Source organism: Pecten maximus, chromosome 13 (genome assembly GCF_902652985.1).
Source record: "Pecten maximus chromosome 13, xPecMax1.1, whole genome shotgun sequence".
In the NCBI taxonomy this organism is placed as follows: domain Eukaryota; kingdom Metazoa; phylum Mollusca; class Bivalvia; order Pectinida; family Pectinidae; genus Pecten; species Pecten maximus.
In genome coordinates this window covers 9,033,999-9,059,431 of record NC_047027.1, presented here as the reverse complement: position 1 = coordinate 9,059,431, position 25,433 = coordinate 9,033,999, and the positions used below count along the sequence as shown (strand labels likewise).

The following is a 25,433-nucleotide window of genomic DNA, read 5'->3' as shown; positions in this document are numbered from 1 at the left end:
ATATGTATTTTTGTTAAATTTTAAATGAGCGTGTCATGTTATCCAAAATGCACAAGATATTAAAACAATTCAACACAAATCCAGTTTTAGATACAATAGAGCCAAAATCAATTTTAATGCAACACATGTATACAGCTCGTTAGTCCTTCTAGGAATCGACGTGCCTGAAGTGTTGAGAGCCAGGAGGTAACCGAGGAAACTAAAATGACCGAAAGAAATATAAGAATCTAGATTAGGAAGTACAACAGGCCCAGTACTGAATAATCTCATAATTTTCAATATTTGGTTTCAAAATAGAAAAAAAAAGTACAGGTGTGAATATATAGTTATTCTCGAAAATTAGGATATCAATAAAAATTTATTCTCGAATTAAAACGTGAAATAAAGATAACGGTAAACCTCTGTGACTACAGTCGACCAGCAGGGCCATCCACATGTAATCCTTAAGGTGTTTTGTTAAAGACACAATAGATATAAACACCTTTTCACAAATCAATAAGGTAAATGTTTAATTAATACAATCTGATGAAATGAAGAAAAAAAACCCAGAAATATTTTGGTTGATTTGAGTTTATTTCAAACACCATTTTAAATCCATTGTAGTCATAAACAAATTTACATTGATATATATGTTTAATGTATTCCCTGTCAGACTGGTAAGGAAATTAACATACACACACACATATATATATAACCGGTGTATGATATTATCTACATATAAAATTACAACAACAGATTAACAACATAAAATATATTTAAATAAAAAATATCAAAAGTCATGCTCATTGTTGATCCTGTAAACAGTATATATCACTCTTAACATTTAAAATTTGGTAAAATAACATACCAAGTATATATATATATATATATATATATATATATGGTGGTTGTGTGTTTCTACATCTGTTCTGTTATAAATATGTCCGATTATAATACAATTAACATTTCTTATGGTACAGCATCGTCTTTGTTTAAGGATATAAAAAAAGGAAAAATGGAAGGTTAGGGAAGATTTTGTTTTGTTTTGTTTTTTTGTTATTTTCCCCAACAAGTCAGGCGAAAGGAACAGCGAAAAAATCTTATTAGTCGAAAATCACTTCCCTTGTCAAGAGTTAATTCCATTGCGGAGAGTTACTTCCCTTGTCGAGTTAATTCCATTATCGAGAGTTACTTCCCTTGTCGAGAGTTAATCAATGATGTCGTTTTATCTGATGTTGATAAAGCTACCAGCGGACGGTATTTGATCTCTATAATCACATTTTTATTTTTCCTCTTTCTAAATTTTTTTTCCAGTATTCAAATCCTCAGCAGCTTTAATGAACCATTTAGTCCAATGTGTATCGGTATTGATTGTCCTGTTTAACAACAGACAGCGAGACTATTGCATGTCCTTGTATCACAATATTGCATTAAAGTGTATTTTGTTTCAGACCTTTAATGAACAAACTTAAAAATTTAGCTGGGTGAATAATGACATCATCTTAAAATGTGTACAAAATATGTGATATAATAAATCGAGCAAATTACCTTCGATCCTTTTAGCACAAAACGTCGGCAAATTGATAAATGATAAACAATGAAACGAGTTTCCTCCAAATTTGATATGAAATGTCACAAAATGGACGTGCTGCTTTTTCAAAAACATAAGAGGATATCTATAAAAATCTGAAAAATATCACAACATGAAAATTAAGAAATAGATTAAATGATAAGTTTCTTATTTATGTTTTATATAAGTATTTACATAAATACAGGCGACTAGTGCCACATGCTCAAAATTAGGACAACACATTAACATTTAGCTAGAAACTTATGGATATAAAAATATAATAAATGCAGTAGATGAACGTCCTGATTGTTTAAAATAAATCTTTAATGTTATAAATATATTATATTATAAACTATTATATATCTTTCAAATGTGAGCATTTTGTTTTAGTTTTAAAAGATATAAAACGTTTTCGTAATAAAAAGGCATTTCCGATTTATTTCCCGATCTTCCAAACACACGAGTTTCTTCCCTTTAGTCATTCAAGCTGAAGTCAATCAATACATAGAACATTTGGATTCCGTTCACATTTCATGAATTGCTAATTAGTCTAATAAACAATAAGCTTCAATTTACTGCATTGCTTTAAGTAAAGGTTATTAAATATTATTAAAAATATACATTTGGATGAAAAATGTATATGTATAAAAATTTATAAGAATATTCCAAGGCACGATCATTGTGTAGATACTTATATTTTCTTCTACATGTATTAATATATAAATATCTAGTATAAAAGTAAACTTATTCTATAATAAACGTGACAAAACATCATTGTTATAATAAACACTTCTGGTCTGTTGTTGGTTTTAACTTGTCTGTATTTTTTTCTCTCTCTCCTTTTTTTAAAATTATTTTTTTTTATTTATTTATATAGATTTTTTTTTTCGCAAAAATATTGAACAGCTATGAATGTCTCATTTCCCTTAGTTAGGGTAATAGCACATTTGTAATAACTCTGAACGTTTTACAAAATTGTGCATGCATCTGCTTCGCCGGTCGCCTTCGGTCCTCCGGTGAACATATTCGACATCCCTTCGGTCAGTACACTAGTCATGTTATTCATCATATTGGGCAAGTTCTCCATCACCTCTGAGGGGGACGACGACTGGTTCTGGGGATAAATATAGGGGGTCAATGCATTAAAAGAGTAAAGATGTCGATATACAGACTTGTGTATTTGATTATGAAAAGAACGCCGGCATCTAAATAGAATTGTAATTTTAACACAATATCATTAAAATTAGGGACGGGTGGGGCGATCCTAAATGTTCCTTAGCTTAAAGGAATTCCAGAACTTGAAAGAAAGATAATTGAAAAACAAATAATACTGAATAATAAGTTATTCAATTGTTATATTCCCTGCAAGGAAATAGAGTATTGGACAACAGAACAATATCTGTCATCAACAAGTTCCTAGCACGTCTAACTTCACCGCGGACAAGGAGATAGAGTATTGGACAACAGAACGATCTGTACCATCTAACACGTCTAACTTCACAGCGAACAAGGAAATAGAGTATTGGACAACAGAACGATCTGTACCATCTAACACGTCTAACTTCACAGCGAACAAGGAAATAGAGTATTGGACAACAGAACGATCTGTACCATCTAACACGTCTAACTTCACAGCGAACAAGGAAATAGAGTATTGGACAACAGAACGATCTGTACCATCTAACACGTCTAACTTCACAGCGAACAAGGAAATAGAGTATTGGACAACAGAACATTCTGTCATTGACGACCATCTAACACGTCTAACTTCACAGCGCACTACTAGTACTATAGAATGTGATGTGTTTCCTTAGTTATGTTTAATCCCTGGTGATTAAGGACGTATTGGAAATGAAAAAGTGAATAAGACAGCTGAGATTCAAATTATAGATTGCATGGCCGCAAATTAATACAAATACAGAATACAATATCAGCACTTAGTTGAATTCCAACAGAATCAAGAATCCAAAATACTACCAGCCATTCAAACAATATAAGGAAGCTTAATAATCTATAATAGAGTAGAATGATTTCTGTAAAACAAAACAACAACAAAAAACAAATCAACAAAAAACACCACTAAATAAGATTACCGTTAAAATGTATACGTTTTCAGACACCCAAACTTACCATGGCATCCTGCACAGCTTTTGGCAGAGGGCCAATCTTCTCGACTTCATTCGACAGCTCCACAACCCTTGCCCCCCGAGCCTCCCTTTCATGTGGCTCGTCGTCGTCTTGCTCTTGGTCAAGCAACTCCTTGATTTCAATGTATAGATCTAGTTGTTTCTGAAGCTTCTCTACCTGCTCCTGGTCCAAGACATTCCTACTTTGCTCTATCCAAGGTTCAAGCTGTAATATAAAGGAACAATAGTAATAATTCCTCTAAAGTAAGAAAACAGCAATACTGTATAAAATAACCATATCGTCACCCTCCAAAACGTTGCATCCTTTACGCTATCATCACCCTCCAAAACTTTACATCCTTTACGCTATTATCACTTTCCAAAGCGTTACATCCTTTACGCTATCATCACATTCAAAAACTTTTAGCATCTCTTTTAATTTCATATAGAATTGGAATTTATTTGAATCCCGCGGAAATTCTTTTGTGATCCGCCTCTATATGTTGTGTGTAGCTTTCGGCCGTATGGACATCAATATTCAGACGCCGTTCATATATATATATATATATATTGGGGGATGTTTATTAGATATATATGTGTTAATTGGGTGTCATTTTATGAGTTTCTAAGAGACACACTCTACCGCTGATGTCGTATCCTTAGTTAGGGCTATATTGAGACTTACGGCCCCGATGGCAGCAACAACTGGTTTGTAGTAAGTGGCCTTGTCGAATAGCTTCATCATTGGTTGTGCCATGGTTGAGGCCTGGTGAGTCATATCGGTCATCAGACCTGTAGGAAAACAACAACAAATACAGATCCGTAAACAAAATAAAGCATTTCATTTTAAACAAAACAAAGGTCAAAATTAAAACATGTAAAATATAAATATATGACTGTGTTTACACACTGAGACAAAAATATATTGCAGCCTTAACAAACCATATTCGTCAAAGCATTTACCTCCGAGCGACTCTGATACCCCGGATGTGCTGATGTTCCCGTCACTGGTCATATTGTTTGCCATGGTATTCCCTAGTCCACCAAATAAACCGGCAAACATGTTCTCCATCGCATTTTCAATACCGTTAAGTGATTCTCCATCATCACCACCAAGGAAACCTTTAAGGAAATCAACATCATTGAAATCATCTTCTTCGTCGGAGGAGTCGCCCTCTTCATCTGTGTCAAAGAAACCAATATTCTTTCCAAAACCGGAAAATGTTTTTTGAGTTTCAAAAGCTGCCTGTTGCATTCCTGTTAAAGTTCCCTGCAAATACAAAAATGTGCAAAAAATCCATCAGATCGGTAACAGAACTTTCTCCAATTCGAATATAAACAATTGTGCAATAAAGATATTATACTCATTTCTAAAATCAGGTTTAAACAAGACAGTGTTCATTTACAAAATATAGAATTTACGTGATTTATAGTGCGGAGTGAGATGTCTATACTATTAAACCTGGACGGTAAATTATCCCGTAGCTGAAGATTTCTTCAAAGGTCTACTATATGTATAAAGCTAAGTTAGTTTAAGTTGGACGCTTATTTGTAAAGCAACTAATCTTAATACGAAACTTAACGGTGAAATGTCCACGGCGCCACTGAAAACCAACACTATATATAGTCACGCTTTCGCCACTTATCGTCGCACGCGGTAGTACAAAAGAGAATTGAGTTGTGTTTGGAGCTTATTTAAGATATTAGCGCTGAGGTAAAGAATATCTTTTGACCATCTGTGAATCTTCGACGGTGAACCGAGGGTAGAAATCCAGATTGGAAGTAGGTTAAAAGTAGTCCGTTTTTGTCGATGAAAAAATGATGATGATCTTCAATTTCGCTATTTCAAATGTCTAAAAGGAATAGTGTGTCCAATGTACTTATGGCATTGACATCATTAACGTTCGAAACATTAGCAAAAGCACAAGTTCTCATATCCATGACGACATGACATGCGCAATAAAATGCACGCAAGCTGAAGTAGGAATTCTACTCAAGATGGGTACCCGTCCTCTGTGTAGGTTTCACCAAACTTATTTAGCCAGCCCCTAATCAAAATCGTTTTCTAGTTGTTTTTCTTTAAGCTTTTTTATGAATAATTAACTTACACAATGTAATTCCTCTATCAGGGAAATAAGAGTAAGGTGTTAAGATTTATACATGTAAATCAAAAACAAACAGCCCCACTAAAAATAACTAGAATAACGAAGGCTTAAAGGTATGAACAGTCGGGAATCCCCAGTTGGAGAATACTCAGTTTGAGATTCTCCGTTTAAAGTTCCCAAGTTGGGGGTTCCCCAATTGGAGAATCCCTAGTTAGAGGTGCCCCAGTTGGTGGTTCCCCTGTTCAATGTAAAAATCGTGTTACTGTCTTCTAAATCTCTGAGACATGTTCCCGTTATCATATATATTATATAGAAACTGATACTGATTTGGAAAGATTTACGGAGACTACACCGGTTCAGCCTACCTCATCGATCTTTTCCTTGGACGTCTTGTACCATCTCAGTATCTTTTTAACCTGGTTACGTGACAACTTGAGTCGGTCTGAAATAGTAATCAGCACATATAATAATGCATTGAAATTAATCAAATCAATTTGTATTTTAACTCGAAAATCATAACAGAATGAAATGTTTCTTGCCCTACTAAAAAATAATTCGTAACATACAACAACTATAATTGTTATGTAAGGCATATCCTTCGTACGCATGCACAATGATATTATTAGTTATTACCACTTCCGTATTTATATACCAATCTTTGACTTAATGTTTGGAGATTTTAAATGAATTTAATCTCAATTATCAAGTACTGAACATTGTGACAGGCTTTATATGGAAACGTGGTATTTACTGCTGTTTGAATTACACCTTTAACACAACGTATTTTACATAACACGACAAGCGCATTATACTATTGATATGGTGGCACGCTGATTATTGCCTTTAGTCTATTTTGATAGAAAATGCCAATTCCTTTTACCAATGCTTTGAATTTTCACGGTTTCACAAAAAGAAAAGATATCTTAACTAAATAAACACACGTAGATAAAAGATAATAAATAAATGTATAATTCGTTTGTGGAAAATAATTAATAGAGATAAATTTCTGTTTGTTATTTCAAATTCTTTCGATGTTTTTATTCTCGATATTCTATGTATCAGTAAAACGTCCAAAATAAAGAACCTAAACATAAAACCATTCATAGTAACCATCAACAGTTACCGAGGAATAGTAAATATTACCTGGCAGTTTCTCTGGTTTCTTAAACGTTTTAAAGGCTGAGAGAGCTTCCATGATTCTCTGGCTGTCCTCCAAAGGAAGGTCAACTATCTTCTTCTCTTTTCCTACAAAATAATCATGACGTAATTAAATTGCCATCTACTTGACAACTCAGCAATCGGCTTAATAAAATTAGCCGAAGTTCTGTATCGTTACCTGAAGTTATTTGTCATTACCTGAAGTTCTTTATCGTTACCTGAAGTTCTGTGTCATAACCTGAAGTTCTGTGTCATTACCTGAAGTTCTGTGTCATTACCTGAAGTTCTGTATCGTTACCTGAAGCTCTGTATCGTTACCTTAAGTTCTGTATCGTTACCTGAAGTTCTGTATGATCATCTGAAGTTCTGTATCGTTACCTGAAGTTCTGTATGATCATCTGAAGGTCTGTATCATTACCTGAAGTTCTGAATCTTCCCATACCTCAAGTTCTTTGTCATTATCCGAAGTTCTGTGTCATTACCTGAATTTCTGTATCATTACCCGAAGTTTTGTATCATTACCCGAAGATCTGTTTCGTTACATGAAGTTCTGTATGAATACCTGAAGTTCTGTTTCATTACCTACAGGTCTGTATGATCATCTGAAGGTCTGTATTATTTATTTTCAATTAATCATTGCAGCAATAACTTTAACTAGTTGGAAATGTTGTGACTGAGCGACAACAGGTTTGGTGAGGTTTAATGATGACCATTAACATAAAGTTAAAAAGTAATTAATTTTACCAGACTTCAACGTCCCTGCAGGTATTGTACCTGCTGTCCCCATTGGTCGGTTCGAAAGAGATAATGTCTGACACGAAAGAAAAAACGTCTGACTCGAAAGAGACAACGTCTGACTCGAAAGGGACAACGTCTGACACGAAAGAGACGTCTGACTCGAAAGAGACAACGTCTGACTCGAAAGGGACAACGTCTGACTCGAAAGGGACAACGTCTGACTCGAAAGGGACAACGTCTGACTCGAAAGGGACAACGTCTGACTCGAAAGAGACAACGTCTGACACGAAAGAGACAACGTCTGACTCGAAAGAGAAAACGTCTGACTCAAAAGGGACAACGTTGAAAGAGACAATGTCTGACTCGAAAGAGAAAACGTCTGACTCGAAAGAGAAAACGTCTGACTCAAAACTGACAACGTCTGACTCAAAAGAGACAACTTCTGACTCGAAAGGGAAAACGTCTGACTCAAAAGAGACAACGTCTGACTCGAAAGAGACGTCTGACTCAAAAGAGACAACGTCTGACTCGAAAGAGACAATGACTGACTCGAAAGGGACAACGTCTGACTCGAAAGAGACAACGTCGAAAGAGACAACGTCTGACTCGAAAAAGACAACGTCTGACTCGAAAGGGACAACGTCTGATTCGAAAGAGACGTCTGACTCGAAAGGGACAACGTCTGACTCGAAAGAGACAACGTCTGGTTCGAAGGAGACAATGTCTGACTCGAAAGAGACAACGTCTGGTTCGAAGGAGACAATGTCTGACTCGAAAGAGACAACGTCTGGTTCGAAGGAGACAACGGCTTTTTCGAGACAGGCAATTAGATTTACAGAAAATGATTTTGTTCATTTTTTCCTGAAGCTTGTGTCGACAATGCCCAATTATTCGCCTTAAGCTCGCCCACAAAACGGACAATGTACAATACTGAAAAGAGACCAATATGCTTTACAATCGGTCCTTGTTGTTCTCCGTTTAAAAGTTGGTGTTACCTTGCCTGCTGTAAGTATAATGTGACCGGGTCATCTATAATTGGACTTGTGATTCACTTTAAAGCTTATTTTCCAAAAAGGGAGATAAGGTCATCGCACTTCTAATGAACATATATTCATTTTGAAGGTACCAATACGAGGGAATATTCTGATACAATTCGGAACCCCATGTTCTGCGCTGCCGTCTCTAGACTGACCATATAAATGTGTAAATGGTTCAATGTACACATAACACAAAACAGCGGGATAAAAACATTTAATATTTCTAGACAGTAACAGTGTGTGGGTAAATCTATATTCTGATGTATTTTACCGACGCATTGCTGATTGAGATTTAGATTTACAGTTTGTTTTACATGTTGATACTACTGTGTTTAAAAACATATATAAGGTTTAGGTATTTGTGAGTGACGTTATGAAGGTTCGACATGGATATATCGCGATATTTATGAGTGACGTTCTGAAGGTTCGACATGGATATATCGCGTTATTTGTGAGTGACGTTATGAAGGTTCGACATGGATATATCGCGATATTTATGAGTGACGTTCTGAAGGTTGGACATGGATATATCTCGATATTATTTGTGAGTGACGTTCTGAAGGTTTGACAAGGATATATCGCGTTATTTGTGAGTGACGTTCTGAAGGTTGGATATGGATATATCTCGATATTATTTGTGAGTGACGTTCTGAAGGTTTGACATGGATATATCGCGTTATTTGTGAGTGACGTTCTGAAGGTTTGACATGGATATATCGCGTTATTTGTGAGTGACGTTCTGAAGGTTGGACATGGATATATCTCGATATTATTTGTGAGTGACGTTCTGAAGGTTCGACATTGATATACATCATGTATAGCGTTATTTTTGTTCCATAGAAACGTAATATGATTTGCTCTAGAATGTTTTGTAATGACAATAACTGATCAAAATAATCCTAGGTGATAACAATGTGTTTTGTTAGGTTATGTAGCATAGGCATATATCTTAATTTTTGTACACATGAAATTAACTTTCTTCTGAAATTAACAATTAATTCTTGGATTTATTGAACTATGGGGGTATTGTATCTCCCTGCCAAGATTCTGACATTTCTTTTGATCCATTTTAGTAACCTCAGTCACCTCCTTTGTATCAACACGTTATACATCCTTCACATGACTGAACACCTAGAGGGACGACACAGCTATGTGATACAGTTTAATCCATGTTAAACTCTCGGTGTGTATAAGGTGTTTATATCTTCTGTCGTTTGTACAATCATTTAAAAAATGATGATCATTCAAACTATGTTTCTGAGAATGTGTATATGATCTTTAATGTCTGGTATTTCTGTAACTTGACAAAAATAGAGTAGAATCTCAATTTCGTAATATGCAGCAGCCTTGAATGCGGCGTCGTAATGATTTGAATAGTGACTCCGCACTCAGCATATTCAAACGTGTGCCATATCTTGTTTATTTTTGATTATCCAATATGGTCATGTACCAATTTAGATGAATTCTATATGTTTAACAATCGTTTTTTTACATAGGTATGTATGGTTTCACGGGACAGAAATGGACAGTAAGACTAAACGTGTACACCAGAAAGTACTCAACAAGGATCTAGACAAAGAGGTCCTACTCTGGAAGTTTACCCTTGTTTTCTCTACTCTAGTAAGAATTAGATTGTCTTGTCATCTCTGTTGTATTGGTAATAGTGTAGGAGAAATACGATGTAAGTGTTACTATTTTATGTAGTTTGAATTTGAGTTTGACCTTTTGTTTGACCTTGAGTTTGACTTTGACCTTAAGTTCAACTTTTAGTTTGATCTTGAGTTTGACCTTGAGTTTGACCTTGAGTTTGACCTTAAGTTTGACCTTGAATTTGACTCTGCCTTTCAACATTTGAATCTAGCAACAATCTTACTTAAGTGAATCAAATGGAATTCTCAGCTAGATACGTCTAGTATATTATGTATAGACAATAAATTTTGAGTATTTTGTGATAAATCATCATGGTGTGAATGTCTTGAAACACAGGAATTTACAAGCCACAAATTAAGCAAAATTCACAATTGGCAGTTATAGAATTTCAAGCTGAATAATACAACTGTTTTATTTATCCTCAAATAAGCCCCTTTCTTCATTTTTGCAGAATCATCAATTTTAAAGTAGTGAGCAAAATAAATAAATCCTCCCAAAACTTACATACTAAAACTGTAACACCGGAGAGCTTATTTGAGGATATGTATGGTATATTTCAGCTTAATCCATAAATACATTTGGGTTGATGTCTACCTCCACAGGTCATTATGTTAGAGAAGCTTGATAGACTTCAGCAAGTCACACACATATATCTCGGAATTCATTTATCAATATCATTTTTAATCTTTTTTAATAATATCCTGTACAATTTATGATATGAAACTATTATTCAGGAAAAAAATTATCAAGATATAAAACTAATTTATGGGGAAATGTATTATGATATTATGAGTTACAAGTGTTAACTTTTGAATAATATTTGTTGCAATAAATTCAATATAGAAATGACAGATAAATTTTGCGAGGTATATGTGTGACTTGAAGTGCAGTATACTCTACAAGAGCAAAAGAATTATAGATAAGAAAAAACGTGTTTAGTTTGAATTTCATTTTATTAAGTAAATGGAAAAGACTGAAAGTCATTTTCAATTGCAAGTAATGCATACAAATAAATAATCTAATAAATAATGGAACGTTTTGTATACTGAGATATGTTTATATAAAATTTAAACAACTGTACAACATAAAACAAGGATCAGGATGTTACGTTGGTAGGTATATTTACATAGAGTTTAATTCACTAAAATTGCATAAGGATTTTTATAATTAGTTTTAAGCCAACCAGTGGCCCTTCACAAGGCAAAACATAGTGCAGAAATGAATGAATTCGCTATAGAATCTGTGAAAAGTTACATTCAATCAAATCTGGCTCTAATCAATTTAGCATTAAAATCTAATTTAAACAGATATAAACATCTAAAAAGTCAGAAAAAAACTATTATAGTTGACAATTGAACATATAATTCCTTAGTTAAGCACATTTTGAATTTTTGTTTATCAGTTATTTGAACAAAAAATATCTCTTAATTTGAAATATTTTGAAATTAGAAAGAGCAATGGAATGGGCTACTAAGACAAGAAATATCACATTTTATTCCTCGTGTATCAAAACAATGTACCAAAAAAGATCATAACACTAGGGAAAGACCATTGTATACAACATAAACACTATTACTAAATAATCACGAAAGGTTCCACAAATCAGACCAATCTGAACAAAATCTGTCATAAATTTCACCTTAAAACTGCACCCCCCCCCCCCCCCCCCCCCCCCCCAATTTGCTGACAGTAATTAAAGATCCCATGCAGTGTGAAAAATCCACTTTAACACAATGACATCTTCTCTCAAGTTTTAATTTTAACTTATGAAAAAAAAGTTTTAACAAAAAAATAACTTGATGACAGAAAGCTCACTGCAATCGTTGTCACTAACTTATGAAATAGGGATTTAAGCCCATTTTGATTATAAAATGATAGATAAATTCTGGCAAGAATCCTAAATATTGTTTTATTAAGTAATTTGTAAATCGAACTATATAGGAGAATGCATTGCAGGAGAAAGAAAGGAATTCAGTCTAAACACACTTGTGATATATTACACACTCAGAATTACAATCCATTTACTTTCACTTTACTTGTGTGATATTGACAAATTTGTAACATTTAGTAAATAATAAAATGATACCAATATTACAAACATCATGTAAATATACCAGGAACATGCACATAAAAATGATTGTTTTAATAATTAAAATAGAAGAAATCTACCTTCTAGAAAAATCCTCTCTATTATAAATGAAATTCAAATAAACAGAATCATCGTACGACTGCTACTGAGGTAAAGGATCAAACAGGAAATGAAAGATTTATACTAAATGTCAGTCGAGACAGTCAGAGTGCAAGACTAAAGGCAGTTATCACAGGTGTTAATACAGTGATGGACAAGCTCTCATGAAGGTTACAATTCAATTAATTAAAAACTTTTACAAGTAGAAAGCAGCTTATATTGATAGAGATATGTTAATTTCTGAGATTATCAAATATAACATATTATAAAAAAAGATAAAAAGGCTGAAATTTTTAGCATCAATCATAATTATTATTTTGATTTTCAGGAGTCTCCACGGAAACTCTATATTTTTGTTTATATTTTGACCTCACTCATTTGAAAAGATTTTGATTATGAATTATGATTTCCTTATTATGTCGGCATTCTTTGCTGTTTTTGTCAAATACAATAAATCCAGTCTTCCTAGATAATGATATTTACAACTAAATTCCTCAGATAAAGGAGAAAGACAACTCTTTTGTATATGTTTGTATATGAAGTTACCTCCCCTGTTATGTTTGATAATATCAGAAGCTACACAAGTGTTAATATAACATACACACACTACATTAGGTGCAGCATATATAGATATAGTTCTACAGAATCATTTCAATGTGATTTCGTTGGTGTTTTAACCCTGATAACACTGTTTACAGTCATGCTATAATATAACAAAGATTCTCAATTAACACATAACTATACACCTGACCATTTATCACAACTGAACTATTTCAGCTTAAAGAGACGTGAGATTCACCATTCAGTCATGTGCACCAATCACAGTTTTTTGTCCAGTGACAAGGGCACTGGCCTTACAACAGGTATAAATCAATGTAAAAGTCATTAATCTGGACCTCTTTTTATTGAAGCTGTAATTTCTTTTTATTGAAGCTGGTTATTTGACCTGCTGAAATAATCTACCAAGGATAAGGGGTAACTGATGGGTGGTGTTCCAGATAGCACACCCATGTTATACCAAGGTGACCCATTTTTGGTTGTTATGGGGCCTTTGTTGCCTGACCATGTGAGTTTTCTCCCCATACTCGATCTAGTATCTTCCCACAGCAGGACCCCTCCCACATTTACATCCCTAACAATAACGATCACTTCATTTATAAGTTGAGAGATAGAATTCAGTAGCCTGTTTAATAGTTGTTGCAAACTACTGTTAATAAATCACATCTAAACTTTAACATCAATCCATTATATATAGAATGAGATATCTCATTCAGAGGTAGTGATTTCTGTTCCATTAATTTCAATTTTCCCTCTTCTGGTGGTGTTGGGTTTGACCAATAACTAATTAAATATCAATATGTCCAGATTAATGAAATTCCACCGTAACTAACACCTTGGATACATCACCAATATTGATTTCTATAAAATTCTCAGATATCTAACATTTAAGGTTAGTATGATAAACTGGACAAGGACTGGAGATTACATCAGGTCTCACATATCACCCACACTCTTACAAACACACATCTATCACTGGCATTTCTTAAAGAGAAACTTGATATAAATCAATTCAACATTCATTAAGTTGTTTTGGAGAACTTGTACTGGAATCTTCAATTTAATTCACAAGATCTAATCTGCAAGCAAGAGAGAACAAAGAAAATAAAGGAGAAATTCAAACGATTTGTAATATATTGTATGATAATATATTGTAGTATATACTGTATTGTAATATTGGTTTGGTTTGGTTTATTTTGTTTAACATCCTATTAACAGCCAATGTCTTTTAAGGACATGCCAGGTTTTTGAGATGGTGGAAAGCCGGAGTATACCCAGTGAAAAAAACATCGGACTACTGTCAGTACCAGGCAACTGCCCCACGTGGGTTTCAAACTCACAACCCAGAGGTGGAGGTCTAGTGATAAAGTGTCAGGACACCTTATAACTGCTCGGCCACCGCGGCCCCATATTGTAATATATACTGTATTGTAAATTTACTGATGTAAATAGTTCTGCTACTGCTGACTAACACCTTAACAATTTTTATATATGTAGAGTATGAAAAATACATGTATGTGTGTATCATAGATGAATGATATCATTTTAAGTGAGGTTGCTTCAACTTCCAGGTGTGTGTTACTTTACCCCTCACAACTACACTTAAAACTATCAATAACACAAAAACAAGACTGAAGACCCAATGTGTTGGTGTAATTATCAATATTTCATGTGTTTATCTTACTTCATAACTCTTAATTTAATTTTGCAAAGCAAAAGCAAAGCAGTTTATGATGAGTGTACACTCCATCATTTTGTGTAATATCTCAACAACATAAAAATATATTTATGCTAACCGTTAATTACACTTGAAGAATTGTGCTATATAACGTTTATGCTGATTACAGAAATAAAACCTGACAAACCAGGCAGTAACACTGAGATAACATCCTACACTGACAGATTCTCACCTTCTTTAGGTGCCTCTTCTGTTGGTGCTTGTTCTGTAGGCGCAGGTGCTTCTTCTGTAGGCGCAGGTGTTTGTTCTGTAGGCGCTGGTGCTTGTTCTGTAGGCGCTGGTGCTTGTTCTGTAGGTGCAGGCGCATCTTCTGTTGGCGCAGGTGCTTGTTCTGTTGGTGCGTCTTCCTTGGGCGCTGTTTCCTGTTCTTGTGGAGCCTCCTCCGTCGTTGTTTCTTCTCCTTCCTTCTTCATGTCTTTTCTGACCTTGTACCCTTTAAACCCAGCTTGGATTTTAGTCGCTGCTTTGGCCACCTCGGGATCATTAAGGTCGATGTCCACTGTTTCCTGTTGTGTCTCTGTGGTGCTTTCCTCTTGTTTCACTTCCTCTGGTTTTGTTTCCTCCTGTTTAGCTTCCTCTGTTTGTTCTGAAGGCTTCTCTCCTTCTGTCTGAGGTGCCTCTTCTGAAGTCTTACCTTCCTCTGTTTCAAGGCTTTCCTTTACTTCTTTTCTAGTTTTGTAACCCCGGAATCCAGCCTGGATTTTCAGGGCAGCTTGTGCCGTCTCTGGATCATTCAGATCAATATCAACATCGCCTACGGGCTCCTCTTTCTTTTCTTCTGTTCCCTCTGTTGGAGCAGGGGCCGATTCCTGTACAGACATATTGTATTTAAATTTATTCATTATCTAAAACGTTAATGGTATATATAACACAGACATGCTGTGAATAAAACAAATTGTCATAGAGATAATTATATATAAGTACCTATATCAAATAAATTGAGTCTGAAAGAAATTGACATATTAGATTTTATAGTAAAATTATACATAAACATTATAGAGCTTAATTGTACTATTTAATTTAACAGTTTAATTAATCTTAATCTGAAAAAGATCAGTACTTTTAGCATGGATGAAACTAAATATGATTTTAGCGAGAAATCATGTAAAAGATGAAAAAACAAAAAACATTTTATAACCAAAGACAATCTGAAAACAAAAAGCAATATTATAAACATGTTTTCTTTTAATTTTCCCAACCTGAAATAAAAGTTTAAAAAAGAAAAATATTTATGAATCCAAATTAAAAAAACACTGTATAATATTTTACCTATCAATGCCAAAAAAACAAAAACAATTAGTACATGTCATTATTGTCACATTAATTCAAGGTGGGAAAGGATACATTATACCATGTAAATATATATATATACAATGTACCATAGAATGGAGAAATACACTGATGTTACCACGGAGAACCTATATTTCAAGAAACACAAACATGTCAACATCAATAAATTTTAATTCAGGCCTGTCATAGGGGATAGTTGCATGTTGCTGTCAAAGATGTTGAACAAGGATGGATAGTATTGCAACAGCAATACAAAGTCCCCTGCCTGACCCAGGAGTGCAACTATTTATTTCCCATTTTTTAAACTACGTGTTATACTGATCACGTATACAAAGTTTCGTTAAAATCAGAGTAGTACTTTAGGATTGTCCAGACACGCCTCAACCAATGAGAAACCGGCGGCCATTTTGAAAAATGTTTTTTTTTCGAAAAGAAAAATTGGGATGCACAACTACATGTGATACTGATAATGTATACCAAGTTTCGTTAAAATCGGAGTAGTACTTTAGGAGGAGTTGTCCGGACAAATCTCAACCAATGAGAAGTTGGCAGCCATTTTGAAAATTGGTTTTTCGGAAAAAAAAATGTAGGATGCACAACTACATGTTATACTGATCATGAATACCAAATTTCGTTAAAATCGGAGTTGAACTTTAGGAGGAGTAGTCCGGACAAGCCTCAACCAATGAGAAGCCGGCAGCCATTTTGAAAATTGGTTTTTGGAGAAAAAAAAAATGTGGGATGCACAACTACATGTTATACTGATCATGTATACCAAGTTTCGTTAAAATCGGAGTTGAACTTTAGGAGGAGTAGTCCGGACAAGCCTCAACCAATGAGAAGCCGGCAGCCATTTTGAAAATTGGTTTTTGGAGAAAAAAAAAATGTGGGATGCACAACTACATGTTATACTGATCATGTATACCAAGTTTTATTAAATCGGAGTAGTACTTTAGAAGGAGTTGTCCGGACAACTATTGCGTGACAGACAGACAGACGGACAGACAGACAGACAGACAGACAGACAGACGGACAGACGGACGGAGGGTAAACCTATAGTCCCCCCGTTTTTCAAACGGCAGGGGACTAATAATGTAAATATTTATAGCTACAATATATTGCTCAACTATAGAGAGAACGTCTCTTATGCTCAATCCTTTGTGAATAAGAGTAGTGTGGCCTAATCCAAAGGTCCATTGTCAGAGTCAATCCCTTGTAAATACATTGAAATATAATCTATTATGATCTTTGTTAAAAATAAATAGAGCAAATGGTAAAAGCTCTGAGATTCAGCATCCAGACCTTAACACTAGAGCTGAGATTCAGCATCCGGACCTAATACTAGAGCTGAGATTCAGCATCCGGACCTAATACTAGAGCTGAGATTCAGCATTCTGAGACCTATAGCACTAGAGCTGAGATTCAGCATCCGGACCTAATACTAGAGCTGAGATTCAGCATCCGGACCTTAACACTAGAGCTGAGATTCAGCATCCGGACATAACACTAGAGCTGAGATTCATCATCCGGACCTAACTCTAGAGCCGAGATTCATCATCCGGACCTTAACACTAGAGCTGAGATTCAGCATCCAGACCTAACACTAGAGCCGAGATTCATCATCCGGACCTAACTCTAGAGCCGAGATTCTGCATTCTGAGACCTATAGCACTACAGCTGAGATTCAGCATCTGGACCTAACACTACAGCTGAGATAATGAAGGAGCGTACATAAACTACAACTACACGCTGTGAGAATTGTCATATAGAATCCATCTCGCCAGACAATCTGTCCGTTCACTGGTAATTTGTGGCAACTTGGCCTGTTGAGATATCTAATTTTCTCTGTGTTATGGGGACTGGACGGCCCAAATAGAACCAAAATAACCAGACAAGTGCGAGATTTAAAATAGAAAAGGAATAGGAACTCTCCTTAATTCTTGTCTGTTACATTCATATCAAGGATTGTATGGATTTTCCTGGGTATTAAAAGACTTTACATCTATGATCAATATTATCTATATATGTCAGCTATATCTGTAATGGTAGCCAGGATTACCATGGACACTTCGTTTATACGGATTCCAGAAACGGTTTTTACTTATTTGTAAACGAAAACTGAAGAGGTATATATCCCTGGTCAAATTGGACAGCTCAATTGATCATACAGCGTCTGATCTTATCCAATAAAAAAGACATGAAATTCACCAGAACAATCTGAAATCATGCAAGTCCCTTCTAATTAATCGTTAAAGCATCAAGTCATTTGAAGAAATAAACCGGTTAAAGTACACCATTAGACATTTAGTACATAAAGTATCATAACCAAAGCCTACAGAGGAACATCAGGAAGGTGTATGTCTGCAAATAAAAGCGTTGATCAAATTAACAAAAACTACAAAAAATATACGACTCATCTGTCCCGATTAAGCAAACTCTGAAATTCAATAAAATTTCAATATTAAAAAAAAAAAAAAAAAAAACATAAAAAAAAAAAAATTCTGTTTGATAGAATGGAATTGATCGAATTGATGAGTATAGCAATAAACATTGGAATACTTTTTGAAAAACTCAACTAAACAAGTCATAATGTCATACAGCTGTTTCATCCTCTAGGACTCGTCAGTGATATTATAGGGACATAATACAGCTGTTTCATCCTCTGGGACTCGTCAGTGATATTAGGGACATGATACAGCTGTTTCATTCTCTAGGACTCGTTAGTGATATTAGGGACATAATACAGCTGTTTCATCCTCTAGGACTCGTCAGTGATATTAGGGACATGATACAGCTGTTTCATTCTCTAGGACTCGTCAGTTATATTAGGGACATAATACAGCTGTTTCATTCTCTAGGACTCGACATCAGTGATATAAGGGACATGATACAGCTGTTTCATTCTCTAGGACTCGACATCAGTGATATTATAGGGACATAATACAGCTGTTTCATTCTCTAAGACTCGTCAGTTATATTAGGGACATAATACAGCTGTTTCATTCTCTAGGACTCGACAGTGATATTACAGACATGATACAGCTGTTTCATTCTCTGGGACTCGTCAGTGATATTAGGGACATGATACAGCTGTTTCATTCTCTAGGACTCGTCAGTGATATTAGGGACATGATACAGCTGTTTCATTCTCTAGGACTCGACATCAGTGATATTATAGGGACATAATACAGCTGTTTCATCCACTGGGACTCGTCAGTGATATTAGGGACATGATACAGCTGTTTCATTCTCTAGGACTCGTCAGTGATATTAGGGACATGATACAGCTGTTTCATTCTCTAGGACTCGACATCAGTGATATTATAGGGACATAATACAGCTGTTTCATCCTCTGGGACTCGTCAGTGATAGTAGGGACATGATACAGCTGTTTCATTCTCTAGGACTCGTCAGTTATATTAGGGACATAATACAGCTGTTTCATTCTCTAGGACTCGTCAGTGATATAAGGGACAAAAAGAGCAGAAAATCAATACAGGTTTATAGAAAGATAACATAACCAAATTCAGATTAAATTTTGAAAAGTATCTTTGATGAAATTGATAAGTAAGTGTCTTCCAAAATCTGCAAGATCTTATATATATAAACTAAATGCTTTTATTAGGACATGAAAAGAACAGTTGGTTCAGAGTTTTGATAGATTAATAGTCTATTTAAGAGTACATAGAGAGGTTATTTGGCTCGTGACAGGACTTCTAACATAAATAGCTATCAAATAACCTTAAATAGACTAGGATTTACAACCAACCAGCTACAGCCAGGAACCCTTGTGATGACTGGCCGATCTATTGATTACCGTTCTATCAGTAGTGTTTAGTCAACTTCACTAATAAAATATATCAGGAACCTTTATTGCTTAGAAAATATTAATGGTAGGATGCAGGGAGAAAATTCACACAAATATGTAAAGGAACATTCACATGATGGTCTATTGTAATGTTCCTTCTTCTGCCTCTTTGTTTTTGAAAAAAAATATGTATAAATAAAAAAGTTTTATGTCTAGTAAAGCTAAGGATGTATGGGAGTAGAAAAACTGATCTTTGTATTCTGATCGAGTGGAATAATTGACAGTGATGAACTCTGAAAGGGTGCTGGGCCACAGTATCAGAGAGGAAGCTTAGCCAGCATGTTGGTCATCAATCCCTGGTCAGTCACTGAAGCACGTCCGTTTGTACAGAGCCATCAATCCCTGGCCAGTCACTGAAGCACGTCCGTTTGTACAGGTCTATCAATCCGTGGTCAGTCACTGAAGCACGTCCGTTTGTACAGGTCCATCAATCCGTGGTCAGTCACTGAAGCACGTCCGTTTGTACAGGTCCATCAATCCCTGGTTAGTCACTGAAGCACGTCCGTTTGTACAGGTCCATCAATCCCTGGTTAGTCACTGAAGCACGTCAGTTTGTACAGGTCCATCAATCCCTGGTTAGTCACTGAAGCACGTTCGTTTGTACAGGGCCATCAATCCCTGGTTAGTCACTGAAGCACGTCCGTTTGTACAGGGCCATCAAAGTATTTCTGAAGCATGTTAAATGTATTTCCTTCCAAATCAAACAAAGAAGAAAAAATAAAATCCCCCCAATACTCTGTAGGGGACAAATGTCGATGTAATCCTAAAGCTACCCATACAATCTACATTTTGCAGGAAATCCTTAAAATTCAATTTCCAAGACTTTTGTGGAAAAATTAAAAACTGCATGACTTTTCAAGAATTGCTTCTAATTCTATAAAACTGGAATGTGAGTCTTTACCTCAGTATTGTGAATTACACTACATCAATGTATGTGGTCCAGTTGAGATTTTTAACTCAACCAAACATATTAGTAAACACTTTATCACAGGAGCTATTAATACATTCCCAATCTTACAGACTTACACATACGTAATGAGACATGTAGAAATAAAACCATTTTTTTATGAGATTACATATACATCATTTCACAAACATTTTTTTAAAGGCATGTACAGATACTTCAATTAGCTGAAATCTTCTTACAAGTCAAAATATATCCAATAACTCTGAATGATATACTACATAAAATTAACATCGACACAAAACACACATTTCACAGGGAAACACTAACAACAAGTAACATCACTCTCAAGAAAAGAAGAGTATTACCCTCACGAGAAAAAAAAGATTCCGAGCTTTTGCTGTACCTTTAACTGAATTTTTGCTCAACATTTTGCTGAACTAAAGCTGAACACTAGCTTTAAGCTAGCTAGCAAAGTTGCTACCTGAAATTGGCCCATATCCAGGTATTTTTCAGCAAAGTTCAGTGTATAGTAAACTTACAACACAGTATATTTATTTATCATTAACAACTAGAAATATCAATGACAGAGATAAAAGACACATTTTTAGAAAGTTACATTTCTATAAGGCTTTGAAGACAATAGACAAATATTGCTTCAAGGTTGTTTAATCTTTTAGAAAAAATCATTTACTAAAGTAGAAGAAATGTTTATTTCTAGATAGACAAATAAATCTAACATGCATCCAGCCATTTTAGTGTTTCCTACACCAGGAACACTAAAAAGTCCTGAAAATAGAATGTGAACAAGTGCTTTCTCAGAGAGTGTGACATTTATAAACCTTCACCGAGCCATTATAAATCTTTCAAAGCAAACACAAAAAGAGGCACCATCACAAAATGTCAAGAGTCACAAAAGAGGTCAAAGTTCAAACTGATCTGAAAAATGAAAAAACAAACTACGTAACTTCCAAATACCAACATTCCAAATCAAACGTGGAAAATGATGATGAAATAAAGGTTCTATGAAGAGAACAACTAGTGTTCTCTAACTAAGGGAGAGTCAACCTCACCACACCGAACGACGACAGGAATTCTGCTCGTGATGACATGAGCGGATGTACACCACTCATGCAAACAGAGGCAGCTAGTCAGCATGCGATGCTTAGAACAAAATAACATTCAAACCTTTTGAACATTTGTTTTTCGTGCCCGGAGGCCTTTAAAGCTAGCCTGAATCTTAACGGCTGCCTTCTCAACTTCTGGATCTGTCAAGTCAATATCTACGACTTCCGGTGGTTTAGTGTCCCTGTGATTCAGTGGCTGTTCTACAGATGTCTGGAAGTGTGAACAATATAATGACATTTGAACCTGCTTCAGTACACGCAAGTAATCTCATTACAAAGGATTTACATCGGTCATATTCTTAAGTGATACAAACGAGTCTGTTCCCAATACTGAAACGCCATCAAGTGTCCCAAAGACCTCCAATTGTCATCAGATTTCTACTAGTACATGACATTTTCTCCTTGGCTATATATTTCAATTAGCCAATTTCTATTAGGTAATGAAGCATAAAATATACACCATAATAATGTTAGTATGTCTCTATACTGATTGTAATTATTGGTAAGAGAGAGAAAATGGGCAAACGATGCCATAATATATTATATTAGACCTATATAACAAATATGGTTCTCTCCTTTTCTTTGTTTTTGAGGTAATGATTTACAGTTAAAGAGGCCCGACTAAAATCTAAATTTCAATCTTACTTCACGAAAGTATTAGTTCTACCATTCACCCAGTAAAGTAACTTGTAGTGGTCGTATCTTGTAAGAAATATTTGTTGTCCTCTGAATCAAACAATTCTTGGAACAAGGAAGCATACAGACAACACCCAAATATCCAACCTTTGATTTCCCAAACTTCCGGGACTTTAGCCCTTTAAAGGTAGCTTGGATCTTTACAGCCGCCTTTTCTACTTCTGGGTCATTTAAATCGATGTCAATTTCCTCTTCTGATGGGATATTGACAGTCGATGGAGGGGGTGTTGGAATATTATTTGTTAGTGGCGCTGAAGACTGAAGTAAGAAAATATATCAGTGTGTTCACATACCTAAAGGCCAGGATTTCCAGCCAGTGACATAAAAATGTGTATAATTCTGTCATTAAAGAAAGTATATTCCCAGGTGTTGCCACCAAACTCACTAATTAAACAATTAATTTTTACTTTTATTTCTGCATACATTTTTAATTCAGTTCTGTTTTCTGCATAATATATCATTTCCTTAGAAAGAGAGCCACAATTCAGTCTATATATGCCTAATATCAAACTCGATTGTAATGACTTCCACAATTACAGCTATTTTCTTTAAAACCATGACAGTGAATCAAACCTTTTTTGATCCAAATTTCCGCGACTTTAAACCTTTAAAGGTAGCTTGAATTTTCACAGCAGCTTTTTCAACTTCTGGATCATTCAGATCGATGTCAATTTCTTCCTGCTTGGGCGGAGTTACGGGACATGAAGGGACGGGTGGAGATACAATTTCGTTGCTATTGGGTGATGGCTGTAATTACGATATCATATCTAAGTCATGTGATAGAAGCTGGTTTTTATTTTTGTTACACTTTATATTAACAAGCTCAAATCTTAAATTTTCTAGACACGTTGACAATCTAGTTAAGATCTATCAACAGGGTACTGTGTTCAACACTTATACATTAAGGCCGAATGTTTTAAAGTGATAGAGGCAAATAACTTTTTAGTTCGGTGAATGTTAATGATTGTTCTCAACAAGTATCAACTACTGTACACAATTAGGACTCAAACAATATAATTATCAATGTCAAATAAACTATTGTTTTGATATCTACAGTACACAATTAGGACTCAAACAATATAATTATCAATGTCAAATAAACTATTGTTTTGATATCTACTGTACACAATTAGGACTCAAACAATATAATTATCAATGTCAAATAAACTATTGTTTTGATATCACCACATTGCATTAAGATATGTTTTCAAATTTAAAGTTTTATTAAATTCAGATTTTCAAAATATTTTGTTCTTTAATGTTAAGAAGCAAACAACAAAACTAAAAACCTTCTTGGCTCCAAACTTCCGCGACTTTAAACCTTTAAACGTAGATTGTATTTTAAGGGCTGCCTTTTCAACTTCAGGATCATTTAAATCAATGTCAACTTCATCCTCCATGGGAGCCTGAGGCGGAGGGGCCGCAGGGGCAGGAGGCGGAGGGGAAGGTTGGATGTTATAGGAAGGTGGCTGGGTTGACTACAAACAATATATATCAGAATATTCACAGATAGAAGATAAACAACTTGGTTCTTGGAAGTCCAACGAGTTGTTTATTTGCTGGTCCCTAGGTTTTTCAATTTTCTATTGAACATTTTATACATAAAACTTTTCTCAATTAAGAGTCACAAGAATGCATAATCATATTATTACTAGGTCAGTCCATATTTCATAAACTAACAAATCTGGTCCATCCGACAAACTGTTTAAACTGTGTGATAAACAAAAACCTGAGGATCCATTCAGTAACTGACTTATTGAACTGTGATAACAATAAGCCCCCTAGTTTCCTTTTCACACTTATACACATAATCATCAACTATAAAAATATATGTAAATCCATATGAAAATAATTTTTGTAGTCTTTCCTTTCTTTACAGTTGACAAAGTGTTCAGAATCTAATTAATTGATTCAAATTCCTCATACATTCCACAAAAAATATCAAACCTGTTTAGTCTTTAATTTCCGAGACTTGAGACCTTTGAATGTTGATTGAATCTTGACAGCTGCTTTCGCAACTTCTGGATCATCTAGATCAATATCGATATCGTCCTCTATGGGAGCTGTTACAGGCGGTGAAGGGGATGTAGGTTTGACATTAGTGATTGGAGGGGAAGAATCTGATGTCTGCAAATAATTGTTTAGACAGCGTAAAGAGTGAAACATCAAGACTGATAGAATCTCGACGTCGGGTAAAACCCTGGGATATAAAGTATTTAGAGTAATGACAGAGAGAACCGGAAATTCTGAAAATAAGCCATGATTACTAGCAAGGAAGAATCTTGAAAATAAGACATGGTATTGAAAATAACATTGGTATAATAAATGAAGCCATTTATTCCTTTCACCCAATGTAGAAAATAAACAGGATTCACACTTTATGGAAGAATATTTTGACAAAAATAAAAATGGAATCCTTGCAGGTTGGAGTCTAATCTTTTAAAATACATGAAATTTTACCAGGTCGTAATTAGTGATTGTACTACACAAACTTATAATATGGCTTTGATAAATCAATCCCTCATCTTTGCCCTTGAGCTAGATCGAGCTAAACACTGGCTGCAATTCCATATTGCTCAATATTTTTTTTTTAAATCTTCATTTTGCTTGCACTAAAACCCCATAAATCAAAAAAGTCTGAAAAATTATCCATGGAATCATTCCTAGGAGAAATATAGGCTGCAATACGGTATAGTTAGCT

General features: G+C 34.9%; 1 protein-coding gene across 8 annotated transcripts in view; it reads right to left on the bottom strand.

Annotated features, from left to right (window-relative positions):
* Positions 1–552: 552 nt before the first annotated feature.
* Positions 553–25,433, bottom strand: part of LOC117341050 (titin-like) — a 111,022-nt gene continuing 86,141 nt past the window's right edge. For 7 of the 8 annotated variants that reach the window (XM_033902867.1, XM_033902873.1, XM_033902869.1 and 4 more), the window contains 12 exons: positions 24,680–24,859; positions 24,022–24,210; positions 23,306–23,479; positions 22,820–22,990; positions 22,098–22,247; positions 15,020–15,656; positions 6,924–7,025; positions 6,146–6,222; positions 4,639–4,945; positions 4,361–4,467; positions 3,680–3,901; positions 553–2,663 (listed from right to left, as the gene is read on the bottom strand). In XM_033902867.1, coding sequence (XP_033758758.1) covers positions 2,517–2,663; positions 3,680–3,901; positions 4,361–4,467; positions 4,639–4,945; positions 6,146–6,222; positions 6,924–7,025; positions 15,020–15,656; positions 22,098–22,247; positions 22,820–22,990; positions 23,306–23,479; positions 24,022–24,210; positions 24,680–24,859 — 2,463 coding nt within the window. In that variant the 3' untranslated portion in view covers positions 553–2,516. The remainder of the gene's footprint in view (positions 2,664–3,679; positions 3,902–4,360; positions 4,468–4,638; positions 4,946–6,145; positions 6,223–6,923; positions 7,026–15,019; positions 15,657–22,097; positions 22,248–22,819; positions 22,991–23,305; positions 23,480–24,021; positions 24,211–24,679; positions 24,860–25,433) is intronic. The other variant, XM_033902872.1, reaches the window with a different exon arrangement.